The sequence below is a fragment of the Biomphalaria glabrata genome, chromosome 4 (assembly GCF_947242115.1).
Source record: "Biomphalaria glabrata chromosome 4, xgBioGlab47.1, whole genome shotgun sequence".
Lineage (NCBI taxonomy): Eukaryota > Metazoa > Mollusca > Gastropoda > Planorbidae > Biomphalaria > Biomphalaria glabrata.
Window position 1 is genome coordinate 40,944,667 of NC_074714.1, and position 16,933 is coordinate 40,961,599.

Genomic DNA, 16,933 nt, shown 5'->3' on the forward strand with positions numbered 1-16,933 from the left:
AACTACTTGATAGCCATTAGTTACGCCCCTTTTTACCTACTGTCTCTAGTAAGTATGAACACAAGAGTTATCTATATCCAATATTTATACTATAAACATGTAAGGAGCCAGAGGAGGCCTTGGGGGCGGCCGCGCATTAGGGTGGCTCGCCATAAGGAAAATCTTTGTCACCGTCAACCAATCATGCAAATATTCGTGGCCCTGATATGACACTCGCCCAGGGCCCGTGCACTGCTAAGGCAGCCTCTGAAGGAGCGATACAATTTACAAACATCTTGACCCCCTTCTTTCCATTCCCTATTCTACTTCCATTCCCTATTCTACTTCCATTCCCTATTCTACTTCCATTCCCTATTCTACTTCCATTCCCTATTCTACTTCCATTACCTCCTTCCTAAATTGTGTTCCTGTTGAGATTTGATCCATGTCATACAAATAAAGTATTTCCCTCGGTCAAATCAGGTTTTAGTCTATCTCTGTGTCGTAAATGTCTTGCCCATAATATCCGAGATTACTTTTCAAATTGGAAAATGAAGCTACTTACCGATTTTTTTTTCTTATCACGTTTATCATTAGAATTATTTTTTCTTCTTCAATGTCAGTGAAAGCAAGTTGGGGCCTTGTTTCAACTGTTGTTTGGTTATCAAGCTTATGTGTGCAGTTCAAATAGGACTACGTAGATTTATATTTCTTTGTAAAGACCGTGGACTGAGCTTCACTGGTCAAAAGTAGTACATACGGTAATCAGGGGTGTAGCCAGGGTGGGTGGAGGGAGGGGGAGAATTGGAAAGGCCCCCAAAGCCTTAACCCTTTGATGGCTAATTCCTAGCTACGCCACTGACAGTAATAACTGTCTTCTGCTTTTTTTTTTTTTTGAACAACATATTTACAGTCAAATGAAAAAAAACGAGTGACCGTACTTTAGATCAGGATGTTACTGTAAAAAATGTTATGATAACAGAGGTATTCCCATTAATACAGCATATCCGGTTCTATTGTCCTGGTCCTAACAGAGTGCCCCCACCCCCATCCCACATTCTCTTTCACATAGTGGTTTTTGAGATATAATATATTGTTTTGTAAATACAATTTCTCGTTCTTTTTGTTATGAAATAACTAGCACTTATATACCAGCGAATACGCATATTGTTTTCAAAGTTTAATTCTATTTATTTCTATCGTATTTCAGTGAGGTCCAAAAAGTGACAGAAGATTGGTGCGTAGACAAATAACATCCCATCAGTCAGGAATCCATTTTGATCATATCACGTTCGATTAAAATGTGAGATCAATTTAATAACAATTTATTGTGTTTTCTGAGGACTGCTTCGACATTTTGAATTCTACCCTTGTGTAATTTGTTGAAGACAATGCTTTCAACTTCTAAATTAAGGAAATAAATGTGGTGGTTAGTTGATTCTTTTTGGAACTGTTATATTCAGGTCCACCATTCAGTGGGCACAAGAAGCAGCTGTAAGATATTCAACTCCAACACAGGCCCAGCATTCAAACAAACGCTTCCGAAATAAGAGATTTTACTGTTGTTATTGTGATTCTGTTTTGTATGTACGTGTCGCCTACCTTGCTTCAACTTGCAAGATAGGTAGACCATCCGCCCTAACCTCTTCGTCCATAGCGGCGACCCAGTGACCACCCCACATCGCAAACACGTATTACAGTAGCGGTAACTTCACCATGGCGATGGCCGCGGAACAGCACCATTCGCCACCGTGGATGACCCACTCCACGGACTCGGGCAGGATCGGGGCCCCTTTCGATGCGGGGGCCACGGGGATGTTCCCGCCAGAGGATATTAGTGATTTCTTTTCCCCGCCGCTGGACACCAACAGCGGGCCCATGGGTATGGGCTACTATCAGAGCTCCAGGGCCGCAGCGATGCACGGATACAGACCTGCTCATGGTAAGTTGTATAGCACTAGTTACTTACAAGGGCGTTGCTTTTAGGTTGGTTAAAATGGAAAAAAGGGGGAAGCTGTCTAGGCCACGTAGACATTTAAACCTTGTTGTAAACTTACAAAAATGAACGAAAGTATAAAAAAAATATTCTATCCCATAATTTTTGAAATCATTCCAATGAAGTTGTTAGGTACATTTTATGTTTAACTATCAGGCAATACATATTTTAAAATTGACAATAGAACTACATAACATACCTATCCATTCTATTTTTTTTAACATGAGCGGTGAATGCACTTAACGCTTGGTCTCTTGAGCGTCTTAGATCAAGACTAACAATAATACATTTTTTTTCCATTGGAAATATTTTTACAAATTATTTTTATTTGGCGCAACTTTCATGCTTATAGCTGGCTCACTGCGATATCGTCCGATTACCATTGTGGACTAGTTTGAGGGGAGGGGAGAGTGAAAAAGGTTTCTGTGCTGTCATTTGAAAAATAATTTTAAAAAATTAGTGGTATCTAAATTCCAACTCGGGCCTCCATGATGGAAGGTCGACGTGTTTTGCCACTGAGCTCTGCAAGTACTTATAAAAATAGAAGGGTTCATTGGTCTTCTGTTCGTTTACATTTTTTAGCGAATCACCTAATTCTCAACATTAGCCTCGACTAGAGTTTATATAAAACAAAATTAAGACTACTTGATTAATTAATCGGTTACTTTTTTTAATCGATTCATGTTTTGTCATCTACAACAGATAAATATGCAACTGTTCAACTTGATCCTCGAGAATGGGTGTGTGTGGGAGACCATATCTCAAAAGTGTACATTCCAAGTGTAAATACGTCACTGCTCACTACATACAATCACAACAACAAATAAGTCACTAAATCTAAACGACTAATTGTTTTTAAGGTCAATTTCTTTACGCCGCAAATCGCAACATATTGTCAACCAGTATTCCTCCACGTTAACCTGTGTAGTAAAGACTCCCACTAGTTTAGGTTTGATAACAGGCCACAAATATTTTGACGAGGGGACCAGTACAAATTTTCCACAATTATTTCAAGGGAAATGTTTGAAAGCATATCGAATTCAAGTTTAATTTAACTATACGTACTTAGGAGACTGCGTTTCTGTTTCACGATGAATTGCTACATGTTTTTGTAATGTCTTTATCTATTTGGTATATTACTTGTACAATGCATAATAGATACTAAATAATTCTAGTTCTATATTAAATCTGCTTTTGTAATTTTTTGATAGTTGTTTAATTTAAAAATAAAAAACCAACAAAACCAAGAGCTGAAAAAAAATTCATGGCTACACATAATGGTGTGTAGCATGTCCGTGAATTGTTCAAAAGTTTTGCAGATTTTGTTTTCTTTGTTGATGTTCTCCATTCATATGTTACACAGCGCGAGCTAGCACAGTGCTCCTCTACGTGTTGCCTGTGTCAGATCGATGCAGCTTCTGGTGTGTTGCATATTCCCTTCCACCCCCCCCACCCCTCTGTTATAATATTTCTGACCTTGTCTATAAAACTTACCCCCCATAAACGTCACGTGACTGAGAGATAATTATTTCTTTTGTTGTCATTCGGTTAATGAAATATCGACAGAAAGAGAGAGAGACACAGAGAGAGAGACAGGCGGAGAGAGAGACAGAGACGGAGAAAGTGACACACACACACACAAATAGAGAGAGAGACTGAGAGAGACAGATACGGAAAGAGAGAGAGAGAGACAGTGAGACAGAGACTAACAAAAGGATGTTATTGTGGACTTACGTAAATTAGTAGCACTATTGTTTGTATCTAGACACACACTAGTGTTACCTCCCCCCTCTTTTTATTTCCAATTCATTGTACCATAGTACCTGTAATTACCACCAGGAAGTAAATATCTCATACAGCTAGTCAATAAAGTGGACACTAATTACCATGAAGTGGACTAGAAGTGACCGGTACTCCAGAACTAGAGTTTATTGCTTGGTCTGGTCCATAGGCTGGTCTGCTCTTTAAAAACATTCTTCGCATAGTAAAGAAACATTTCAAACGGTCAAAGATAAGAGTCTGTGTGGTACTGTTAGTTCTTTGAAATCATTCCTATGCAAGAGTTTTCCCTTTCGATTCACAACGATGAATGACATTAACTTCTCAGTGACGTGACGTTATTAGTCTTAGTCACTTTTATAGTAATAAATGCTCTAGATTGAGACCAATAGTTATAGTAGGCCTCAACACTGACTTGTGACGTCGCAACCTGTGGGCAGTGGAGACCAATAGCTCGTTGACACGCCGTACAGTCCTGTGACATGGCAACTAGCGATTAGTCTCCACGCCCATAGATTGTGACGCTGCAGGTCTGTGTTCAGGCCTTCTATGACGTTTGGTCTAGTCTATATCATACCAGTTCAATTATGTAACATTAACTTATCACGCCATGAGTACTAAAACAATCTATAACAGCTAACGTTATCAGTGAAACAAAGTATTTACTATATACACACACACAAAATTCTATTTAAAACTAAAACTTTCCTTTCCGCTCGTTCTCTAACGCGTCTGTTGCCTAATATATTAAAATATACAGATGTCGATACAATTTAAATACATTATAATTTAAAAAAAATAAATGCAAAGTGTTTATACACACACGCAAACATTCACACACTTACACAGAAAGCTTAATTTTGACATTGTATTGATTCAAATATCTACACAGTGACCTACATTTTTCAAACTCCGCGAAGATTTTGTTAATAATGAGTTGGAAATGTTCACACTAAGCCAATGTCAGGGACGTTACTTTTTAAATAGTGGGAGCACAGACCTATAAATATTATATATAGACTTGGAAGACGGAAATAAATTCTTATCAGCGACTGAACAAAACACAGACATGCATGCATTTATTGCTATATATATATATATATATATATATATATATATATATATATATATATATATATATATATATATATATATATATATATATATATATATATATATATATATATATATATTATATATTATATATATATATATATGTATATATATATATATATTATATATTTTATATATATATATATATATATATATATATATATATATTTATATATATATATATAGAGAGAGAGAGAGAGAGAGAGAGAGAGAGAGAGATATTGTTATGTATTAATCACTGAACTATATATTCACGCAAATTCAAGAAATAAAGCAATTTTCTGTTAGTTTCCATTAATATAAGGAGACAAAATCCTAAATCGAAATAATTCACGTATATTCACGTCTAAGATTTTATTCATCTTATGCACATTTTAATATATTGATTTTGTTTTTATGTAACTAAAAATAGCAAAATTTATAATTCTGAGACGAAAGTGCTCGTATCTTCTATGTTTAACTACTACATCTAGATCTAAACATTAAATTATATGTTACATAGGTAAGGGCTAAAAAAAAACAACCTTTACTTCTTATAATTACTTTACAAAACAACGCGTTGTTTCATCTTTTTAATTTTTTTTTCACATTTTTTGTAGTGTTAAATTATCTCCATGTCCAGTCTAGATATACTATACATAGGTCTGTGAGTTGGAGATTTTCACACGAAGCCAATGTCAGGGACGTTAAAGCAAATTTCCAATTGCCAACTAAATAAAAGAAAAGAATTGAGCTATAATTGTAACCAGTTCTCAATGCATAGCAGTTGATCTTCGTATGTATTACACCTAGTTAGTTGTCTATTTGTATTTCAATAAGTCATACAGTGACAGTCTAATACTTCCTCTATATTGAACTCATTTTGTGCTACACACGGAAAGTTTAGACAATTATATTCTGCGGTGCTAAAAGGTGCAAAGAAAATTATCATATAATAATAATGGCAATAACTTCGATGCCGGATATTAAGGATGAGTGCAGTGTTTCACATGACTACGCAAACCCAGTTGCGACCCGCATACTTTTCCGTATCTAGTGTAGATAAAGCCGTTGTCCGCCGGCGGGTCTATTTAAGTTTTTTTTTCCCGTCTTCTGAGCCTGCCTTCGATAAGGGCTTTCCTTTGGGTCTCAAATGTGTATCCCGCAGCCATTGCGAGAGCTCTCCAACTGTCTCTTTAAAAGATGAAAAAAAAAAACAGCTTCATTTAACACTTTCTTTATCCTGTACATTAGATATACACCATTACTAGTTTTCCCTGAGTCTTTCGACAAGCCTTACACTTTAGTGACACTACTTCATTTTTGAATTTCGTTTGGTCAGTAATTAATTATTACCACCTATACAGATGGCCCACTGAACCACAAGGTCAGTATGAAATATTCCATATTATTGCAACAGCTATTAACGTCATGTATCATTTCTATAGTGTCTGTGTGCCACATTAGTTCTGATTAAAGTTCCAAGTTGATTCCTGCATTTTATAAATACAAGCTCGAGGTAGATACCGGATTGCAAAGCACCGACCCTCGATCTCGACCTGTGACGTGGCAAGAGGCTATTTGTCTAAACTTCCCACCGGTTGCGACGTCGCAGGTCGTCAGTGTTGAGGTCTAGTATATAGGACTGGTCTCGGTTTGAGTGGATTTGGAAAGAGAAAAAAAAGGGAATATTGAAATAACACATCATGGTACCTTAAGCAGGAAGTTCCTGTCACTCTAATCACACGTTGGTGCACAGACAATCATTAGTTGAACAAGAAATATATAAAAATAATTTTTGAAAGAAAGACATCTCACCCCTTTTATACAACTTATAGGGCGATTATTTTGCTCTTAATAACTAATGAGTGTTGAAAATTCGGGGGGAAAAATTCTGAATGTATAAATCTACTAGATTTTATTATATTCTAATGATAGACCTTTAGATCTTGACTTAGCAGACGGCGCGCAAAATGTTCCTGAACATTAATTTATTAAAATCTTTAATGAATAGGGTCTACAAGCGGAAATACCCGAAGTCTGTTCAAGATAATACCATTTCTAGTCATCTAGCCAAATTGAAATTATTTTTGTTTCTACTTTGAAAAATTAGAACTGTCAAACTAGAGTTTTCCCTGTGTAGCTAACGAGGTATTCTTTTCCCGATAATATTCATCAGCTGACAAATGTATAGGAAAATCGATAGAGCCGTTTTCGAGAACCGTGTCCACTCCACGCATCCTTTAGGTTTCTGTCACAAGGTTTTGCCCACTCCGAATGTGAAACCTGAATAGGGGTATTGTTAGAAGGATGATTTATTTTTTTTATTTTTTTTATATTTTCTTGTCGTCTATTTGAACCAATCCAAAGTGTTAGTCGAAAGGTCAAGTGAGCTTTTTTTTTGATGACACTCTTTAATTAGTTGAACCACCATCGCGAGCTTACCCTCTTACCCCAAACACTTTTCCACCAACAATTTCCGCGCCAGGCATCACTTCATAACTGTGTTTACTTAATGTGTTATGCAAAAGTGTCATCAGGAATAAAGGAAAACTCATTCAAATCACTTACACGTGTAGCTCCGGTTGAAGTCGTCTGCCCAGTGGCATAGAGCATGGGTAGGGTCTACTAACTAACGGTACTAACGTGTACTCGGGCTTGCTGGTCGTTGTTGGGTTGTAGATCAAGACAGCTAGTCCTATTGAACCCTTGCAGTTGTACTAGTTTACATTACCACAAACCTGGAAAAAATGTTGAAAACAATTAAACTATAAAGAATACTTAAACAAAGTTAATATTAAGCGAAGGAAGATTATCGTTCAATCGCTGCCATATTTCTTGCTATTGCAAAATTTATCTTACCTTTCTCTATGTATAACAAATGTAATCAATTATTACTAAATGTTTAATAAATCGGCTCCTTTTTTTTATTGTTTCATGTATTGTCATTGATAATGACTAAATGTGAAACGCTTCGGAAGCTCTAACACTCAGCCACCTCGCCTCCCTCCTTGACAGTACTGGATAGAAGACATTTTTTCATTGGGGATTTTCTCGAGAAACTAAACACAAAAGGACCCAAAAAGTAAACTTCAACATTTGCCAACTCAAAAACAAACAAACACAACACTACAAGAAGAAAAGCTTTGGCTCTGAAGTAAAGAGAGAAACAAAACATACTTTTCTCTTTTTATAAAAAAATAAAGGAAAATACTTCCATATTTTTTAAATTGCACATTTTTTACCCCCCCCCCCCCCGAAAGAATATCTAGATTGACTAGGCTAAATAATATTCCGACGTTAGGTCTTTCTATCTAGATTGACTAGGCTAAATAATATTCCGACGTTAGGTCTTTCTATCTAGATTTAGAAGACATGCAAAAACTGTTCCTGAGCATTAATTTATCAAACTCTTGTCTAGTCTGTTCAAGATAAATATTTTCTAGTTCTCTTGCCAAATTTAAATTTATTTCTTTTTATACTTTGAAAAATTTTAACGGTCACACATTAAGTTTCGTGAGTGTGGCCTACGAGCTAGTAATTCTCTTCCCAACGATATACAGCATCTGTCAAATTTTTAAAATCAAATCTCTAGAGCCGTTTCTGAGATCCGTGTCGAGGTTCCACTCAAAAGGTTCCAAAAAGTTTCCGCGAAGTTTGGAGTTGAAAAGAGGTATGGTAATAAAACAAAAATCTCATCAACACTTGATTCTGCACACCGGATACACCAAATAATCAAACCATTTGTAGTTGTTGTGTTTCTCATCTAAGTTAGATGTACATCTCTAGTACAAATCTGAAGAGTGGATAAGGTCAATAAGAAAGAGAGGGGTGACAGTGTGGAGACGATGAAGAAGATGACAGCAATGAAATTAATTGTACGAAATCTGACTTTATAAGTGGACATTGATCTTAACCATCGGTATTCAGGGCTCGTGAGTCCTTGACCTGCGAGTGATGAGCTGATCTGACCAAGACGATGTCATTTGCATATATTTATTTAGAAATGAGGTCAGTGCTATCAGCTACTACTTTGATTAGTTAAGATCAAAAGTATTTAAGCCTGGAAACCGCAAGAGAGGTAAATGTCAAATGTCAAATGACCTGAACTTCGCTAACACAGAGGCGTTAGAATTAGAACTGAAGGTGTGAGTGGCTTGTTTATATAGTAAAGTATATTCTGTATGTAGGAATAAAGTTCCAGTCTCTAGGACTGATGTTGTTAGGGCCATCTATTTCTGTGGCCCACGAGAGTGTCATGTGGCCTGCTCAACGACCAAAAGTCTTTACTTTTCTTCGAATAATGTCAGGAACCACTCATTAGAGCTGGGTGGACACGGAGGCGCCTTAAGATCCAGAAATTTAAAAAATCCCAGTCTTCACTAGGATTCGAACCTGGGACATGCGGTCAAACGCTAAACCACTCAGCAGAATAAGGAACAAAAAAAAAACAAAAACAGTTGCAGAGTTGCTATCATAAGTCCATTCAAAACAAAGAGTGTATCGTCTGCATGCACCACAAGTAATGAGAGTCATTAATTTATCATTTACTTTAATTTTTAAGTCAGGTAACTCCTAACAAGTAGTGTTTGAATTTTTAGCTTTACAAGTGGTTAGAAGCTCGTTCAGTAAGGTTAAAGGTTATTTTAAATAATTATAATTGGCGCGAATGAAGTTGTCGAATTATCGTTGAATTCTGCACTTCCGCTTGCAATACGAAAACTTTGCCGCGCTTTTTTTTTAAATCGCATTTCCATCGCCGTATCGCCTTCAGTCGTTCTAAGACTACATTAAACACTCGTGCTCGTATGTAACGTTTTTAGTGTACTCATGAACAAGTGTACTCATGTACGCTAAGTGAGAGATCTCCCACCTTCGTCCTTACCACTTAGCACCCCACCCGCACGTCAGCAGCACGTGAAAATAAAATGATAAGGAGGCTTTCCATGTTTTAAAAACACCTGTCATTCAGACGGCACCCCCCACTTGTGATGGCATTTTAGACCCACCCGTTGACTTGTTACAGAGATACGGCGTCAGCGGAGTATGTTTAGCATAGGATTGACATTGGTTCAAGGAAATGATATAGAGATATCTGAATCTCAGTAGAGTGGTATGTTGATAATATCTTCACTGTATGTTGATGGTATGTTGATGGTATGTTCATGACATAATCTATAATGATTTTGAGGTTAAATGCTTTTGGTGTTGAGTAAGAATTAGTAGCACATTCTCTGTTGTAGCTCGTTCTTTTGGCTTTTTCTCTTAACTCATTTTCTAAGCTCAGTTTCTTAGCCTTTTCTCTTAGCATATCCACGTCGCTTATTTTCTTAGCTCATTTTCTAAGCTTATTCACTTAGCTCATTCTCTGAGTTTTATTTCTCTCTCTCCTTTTCGTACTTATGGGTAGTAGTTATAACCATCATACTTAATTTAGATTTTATTTCTCTCTACCTGGAACTCTGCCTGAATGTAAGGTAGTTGTACACTTGTTCCCATTTAGCGTAAACTTTACACACTAGTACTTCACTCACACACACACACATATACACACACACTGAGAAGGGAGTGTCTGCAAGAAGTCCTAGAATGATCAGGGAACATACTGGGGATGGGAAACCCCGGAGTGTCTGCAAGATCCTAACCCTAACCCCTGGCTAACCTCGGGCTTAATTAAGAAAAGCTTACTCCCTCATCTCGGGCTAATACTTCCAAACTATGTGAGGTGTGTGAGAGAGAGGGGGTCGGGCGGAGGAGACGGGAAGCCCTACGTGAATTGCGACGTGGGGGTATGCGCTGGTTGGGAGAGGGCGTTGTATTGAGGGTGCTGTGGGGCAGCTAAACATCATGGGTACTAGACGTTTAGTATTCGGGCTAAACACTTTCTAAACACCATCAGCGTACGCTAGTAAACACGTCACATGACAATAAGTTGTTTCTTGGGGCTCCTTCGAGTTCCACCCCACAAGCACATTGTAAACAAAGTCCCTGACAACAGCTCCCACCACCCTCTCCCCATCCTCTCTCTCTCTCTCCTCTGGAAGTAATGCCACATTCCACACATCACACATAAACTCAACGCATGCGCCCACATACACGCTCACACTTAAATCACGTGATGTCACCTTAGCTATTTCTGTTTCCTCTGGGTCAAAAATACTACTAGCGTGGAGGTCACAGGTTTTACTGGAATCAGTTTCAAGCCAACCGAAAGACTAGAATTTATTTCGTTTATCCTTTTTTGTTCTCTCTACTAAAGCAGTGATGCCCAGACTGGGTCCGAGGCCTGTGAGGCTATACGGCTAACGAAAGTCCTGCCCACAGTATAAATAAAGCCTCTGTGTCTCAGCTCTGTAGAACATTTAGAGGGTCCGATGTCAGCCATCCCCAACAAAAACGTTTGGGCAGTACTGTTCTATAACAAGTCATTTAGATGCGCAAACTTGTATAATGGTCTATTTCAGTTTAGAGCAGTTTCCTACAGCCATCGTTCTCTGTTTAGACTGCAAGTTAGACCCTACAAATGTACACGTTTGAAGGAACATTAGATACAGTCAGTTCTTTCAGGATTGCATTATATTGGAGGTTTCAGTGAAAAAATCCTTTCTTGTTGGTCACAACTCTGATTTTACCGTTTTAAATTTTTCAAAATATAATCATCTTAAAATTAAATTTGGCTTATATATTTTTATTTTGAACACTCTTTAGCGGGATTTCCCGCACTCGACTCAACTGTTTCTTAGTATTCAATAAGGTGTTCAGTCAATAAATAGACGTAAATGAACATATTTTGTTTATGTTACTAGTTAGGTAGAAAATTATGAAGGAAGCAAGACATTTAGACCAAAATTCAAAGTCCATACTCGTTTAAACTATCACTTAAGTAAATTACCATGGACGGATATTCCCAAAATCTGGGATGAAAAGTAAAGACTATATATGACATTGTGCTGAACACAAACTATCCTCGTAAATTGTTGGCCACTTATAAAGATCAACTCTTGACCATTCATGCCCTTGGTCCGACGATCAAGCATTCTGAATGCCGTGGGTTCCATCCTCATTCTGGGCATTTTTTTTCTCCTTTCTTTTTTCAATGACAAAATTTAGTCTACTCTATTATTTCCCCCATAAAGTAGGGAGTTGATTAAAGAAATAGTTGGCGTTGATGTTGGTCGCTCTGGTGTGAAAAAGCCTTAAGATTACAGTGCTTCGTCGCTTTAAGATTACAATACTTCGTCGCTTTAAGATTACTGTAATGTTTGTGTTGCGATAAAATTAAAAAAAAAGAGTCAAGAGTACACAACAACAGCGGGTCTGGTGTTTTAGGGAATCTTGTCCAATTGTTATTGCTTACGTTGGGAGTTCCGCATCGAGTCTCAGGGGCGAGCAGGGATGTGTTTGACGTAGTCAGCTAGTCTGACCCTCAGAGTGCTCATCGGGAGCTGCCAGATTCAAACAGTGACGCCCCTAACATAATAAAACACCAGAAGCGGCACCAAATTGTTTGTTTCACCACGCGAAAGATGCAATTGAAAAAAAAAAGGAGAGAGAGAAATAGTTGGCCGGGGGGGGGGATGAAGGACGGAGAGAAAAAGGCATTTTTGAGTTAAATGACATTAAAATACTTGGGGGGGGGGGGGGGCGTGAAATGGAAGTTAAAAAGGGAAAGAATTATTTTGCTAAAATACGGAAGGGGGGGGGGGAGTCCCTGGCAAAACGAAACCACAGCCGTCTGCTAGCGCGCGCCAGCCGGCGCCACGTCTCCTTTCCCTCTCGGTCCAATCCAGCTCGTTGCCTGGATGTGTCCTGTCGTCTGCGAGGGTGAGTAAACAAACGTGTGAGCCGCTCACGTTTCGTGAACAAATATAATGTTATAGATCTGGAGGACCTGCTGATGCAGGCCTGGGAGAGACGGAGCGCTTGGCCAGTTCCACTGTTTTTGTGTTTGGAGAATTTACAAGCACGTTTTGATTTCTCAGAAGAACAGTTTTAAAAACAACCGAGCTGCAGCGGCCGCCACTAACAATAATCAAAACTCTTTATCCCTAAACAATGAGTAGAAATAGGTAACACTCCAGATGAGCCATTACTTCAAACCTACTCACGCCAGGCTGATAACATTGACATGCACGCACACATTATTAATGACATTATTCGTGTATACGTTCATTATAAAATAGTAACCAATCTAGATTCAGAGATGCTGAAGGTCTGAGATCAAAGAAGCCGGTGCCGCTGATATCATTTTAAAGTGAGAACCCCCCCCCCCCGGCCAAAAAAAAAAATAAATGGGGTTATAATGTGTACTCACTTTGAAAAATGTGAACTCTGATGTACATTGAAAGCTATTTGGTTACTTTCCTTCTTTGTAAGGCAATTACCAGACCAAAATAAAATTTGAAAGGCTGTAATGACATGAACAAGACAACTATATCATGAGGGGAACATTATGACGTAGTTAATAACATTCTAATGATACCTACATACATCGATCACACCAAATCTCATTAGCAGTTCCTTAATTTGTTTTTACTTAATGCTGACATTTTAAAAATCATGTTTGTATCCATTTTTTTAAGTAATTTTAACTCTTATGGTAATTATGTAGAATTGCATTGAACATAAAATAACGAAATTTGCAAGACTTCGGAAAAATTCTATTTTTTTTTCTTCAGAGTATGTATTCGCTAATAATAAATACAATAATTGTATTATGCATTTGGCAGATCTATATATTGATTAATCAGAAATTTACACACTCTTGATTAATTATGGGAACAAAAACTGTAGTTTTTCAATGCTTTAAACCACTATGAATTCGATAACAGACGTCAAAATAGATACTATATTTTTCTGATAGACTCTGTAATATTTGAATACCATTTGGATTTAATGACAAAAACATACATTCAATTAAAAACTATGAGTTAGAAATGTGTTGCAATTTAATATTTATGTGACATCAATGCCAAGTTGATAAACAGGAGTTTAGAGCCTTAAGGTTTGGTTTCTTTTAAAGCATTAACATAAATATATGCTAGAAACGCAAGCAACTTTTTTTTTTTATTTCGCAGTCAACGCATTTCGAACTGACTTTGCGGGACACGCACGCACTCGCACACAGACTCGCGCGCACACACCTAATCAAGAAGGGAAATTTACAAACATCGGCCATCTATCCGAGTCCCCGGTGTTCCCCCGGTGTTTATCTCCCATTACACCCGGCGTTTACACAAAAATAGTCCATCGTATCCCTGCATACCACCACCCCCTAGCCTTATGTCCCCCCCCTCTCCAGCCTATTCACTTTACACAGTGCAAACTGCCATGCTTCCTCCCCCCCCCCATTTTAAATATTATTCTCTTTAGCCTATGGGATCTCTCCCCCCCCTCTCTCTCTCTCTCTCTCTCTCTCGGCTCTCTCTCTCTCTCTCTCTCTCTTCCGTTTCCAAAATGCTATTTGATTCCCACTCACACGCTCATGGTCCATAGAAAATGTCTTTGCTTAAAGATATTCTGCTCCCACTGGTGTGGGGATGTGGTCAGTGAGCGAATGGGGATGAGATGACCACAAGGCAATGTGGTCATGTGCTCTGGCTGAAATTGACCCTCGTCCATAAATTACAAAGAAAAATAAAGATGAATTCAGATCTGTCTAGCGTTCAGAAGAAACGACAGAAAATTAAACTTAGAAATTGGACAGAAAATAAAGTATGATGACCCGTTGGGGCAACACACATGATCTGTCGTTCGTTTTTCTCCATTTCTCTCTGTCTTTTTTTTTGCTTAGAATCTCTTTCAATGACAGGTCCGTCCTTTCGTTTATGTTGTCTCCCCATAGCTTTCTCCACTTCTTCTTTTTCCTGGTTCTGTTCCCTGAAGGAAGGTCTTTGCAATCCCTGATGACCTAGTGATATGGCCATAAAGTTTTATTCTGCGTTTTTTTAACAGTGGTCAGCAGGCCATAGTGGGCCCCAATGGTCGTAGTGACCCTGTTTCTAATCTCTTCATTCCTGGTGCGGTCCCTGTATATGATACCTGGATCCTTCTAGAACATCTCAATTCCATGTCTGCCAGCAAAGTGAAACAAAAAGTGCAGATTCCAATGAGGAAGTCCTTAAAAGAAGAGTACAACTTAATAGATCTGCATCTCCAAAGAACGCCATCACGTGAGAAAGTAAAGCAGCAAGAAGATGTAGATCTACATGACGGTACAACGATTGCATCGCTGAAGAAAAAACAAGTCTGAAAGAAGGATTTGCATTTGCCTCGAACATTGTATCAGACGTTAATCTAAAATTTTGATCTCTAACAAATATTGACCTTTTAGTTAATTAAGATGTAATTCATTCATTTTGTTTTATATTGAAAAGAAGAGATAGGTCTTATAGTATTTAGAGCTATTGCAGTAATTGTGCGGTTCTTTCCTTTAAATAAGCTTTAATATTTTTTTATTTTTTTTTTTGTTGGCGTTGTTTTAATATGTCGCCTATATTACAGATTACGGTGTTATATTGAAGATAATAATAAAGACTGTTTTGTTTACACTGCTAACAGCAGACGACCTGAAAGCTAAATCTCAATGACTTCTGTGACCACATAAATAAAGCCGGTAATGGTCGGACTGCTACACGCTGACTTAAGACACTCATCTAACACTGTTAAAAGGCGCCCGGTCACGCCCCAGTGGACCCCATTAATTTAACAGTCACACTCTTAGACAACGGCTGCGGGGGTTGATACAAAGAAACAGTGAGCAGAGGTGGAAAAAAGTTGGTGGGTGTGTGTATAAAAAAAAGCAGGCTGGGGGGAGAAAGGGGGAGTCACCTTAAGGCTAATTAAAAATTTCGTACCGCGGAAAGTATGGCGGCGCTTGGGATTCGCTTTGTTTTCTGGGAACACCGGAAGAGATAAGCGATGCGAAGAAGCCGCAAGTCCAACGAGCTCGCTCACGTTGATTGCATGAATTATTGAAAGAAATGCAGCGTTCAGTCGACCCCCCCCCCGGGCCCACCTCACAACATGTTCAATCCAACACTGCTCCCCCCCCCTCCCGGCCTCTCCTCAGCACTCATCTACACAGTGAAATATTGCTTTTAAAAATTATGAAGTTCCAGATAAGCCATGGATAAGCCCCAGATAAATAGATAGATAAATCCCAGATAAATCGCAGATTATATCAATTCGTGTGGGTTTTTTAAATTTAAATTTTTCTTATTAACATGCAAAATTCTCATGGGTTCAGGACTCTTAGTGAAACTTAGACAAGGATGTCGATAACAGCTCTAACGATTTCCCTAGAAATTTGACAGTTTATATATTTCATTGAAAAAAATATATTAGCTAATTGACAACACTGGGAAAGGTCTGGTTTGGCCAATATAATTTTTCAAAATATAATCATCTTAAATTAAAAATTTTCAACACGCTTTCTGTGGGTTTTCCCACACTAGGCACAAATGTTTCTTGGTATTTAGTAAAAAGTGGAATAAATTAAATCACGTTTTGCGCACCGCCTTAAGCAGCAATCAGGTTGATTGTAACAGAAAGACTTGAGTGTGCAAGCTCACTAAAAATACTCTAAATATGTTGAAGCATTTAAAAAAAACAAATAGAATGAGAAATCAAAGACTGTCTTCAGATTCCTGGATTGATTGAATTGACGTAGAAACTTTGTTTTTTCACTTGTTTGTTTTTAATTGAAATTTTAAAATAAAAATGTCACTCGGTGGGTAGAGTCCGTCTCCTTTGTAAGGGAATGGGGGGGGGGCTTTTTTTTTTTAACCTTTACATCATCCGCCCTAGAGATCAAAAGATGTAATTGGGATCACTATCTTCACCTTCATCTATCCCTAGTCTATTGAACCATTGAGGTACCACACAAGATCTGATGACCGTCTTTCTCCATACCTTTTTGTCTTTTGCTTTGGATAGAACTTCTATCAATGATAATGAAACGGGTATATTTTTTTTTTTTTGCTTTCTTTGTTTCCTATGTTTGTCAGGGTTATTTAAAATTACTTGTGTTGCCATAGCAACGACTATTCTTAAAGTTACGTTTTTTCTCTTTGTTTGTGCATTTCT

The 16,933-nt window shown here is 37.9% G+C and overlaps 1 protein-coding gene across 3 annotated transcripts in view; it reads left to right on the forward strand.

Moving 5' to 3' along the window:
- LOC106063233 (GATA-binding factor 3-like) overlaps positions 1-16,933 on the forward strand; it is a 120,637-nt gene that overhangs the window by 37,302 nt on the left and 66,402 nt on the right. For all 3 annotated transcript variants that reach the window (XM_056026366.1, XM_056026365.1, XM_056026367.1), the window contains exon 2: positions 1,190-1,921. In XM_056026366.1, coding sequence (XP_055882341.1) covers positions 1,696-1,921 — 226 coding nt within the window. In that variant the 5' untranslated portion in view covers positions 1,190-1,695. The remainder of the gene's footprint in view (positions 1-1,189; positions 1,922-16,933) is intronic.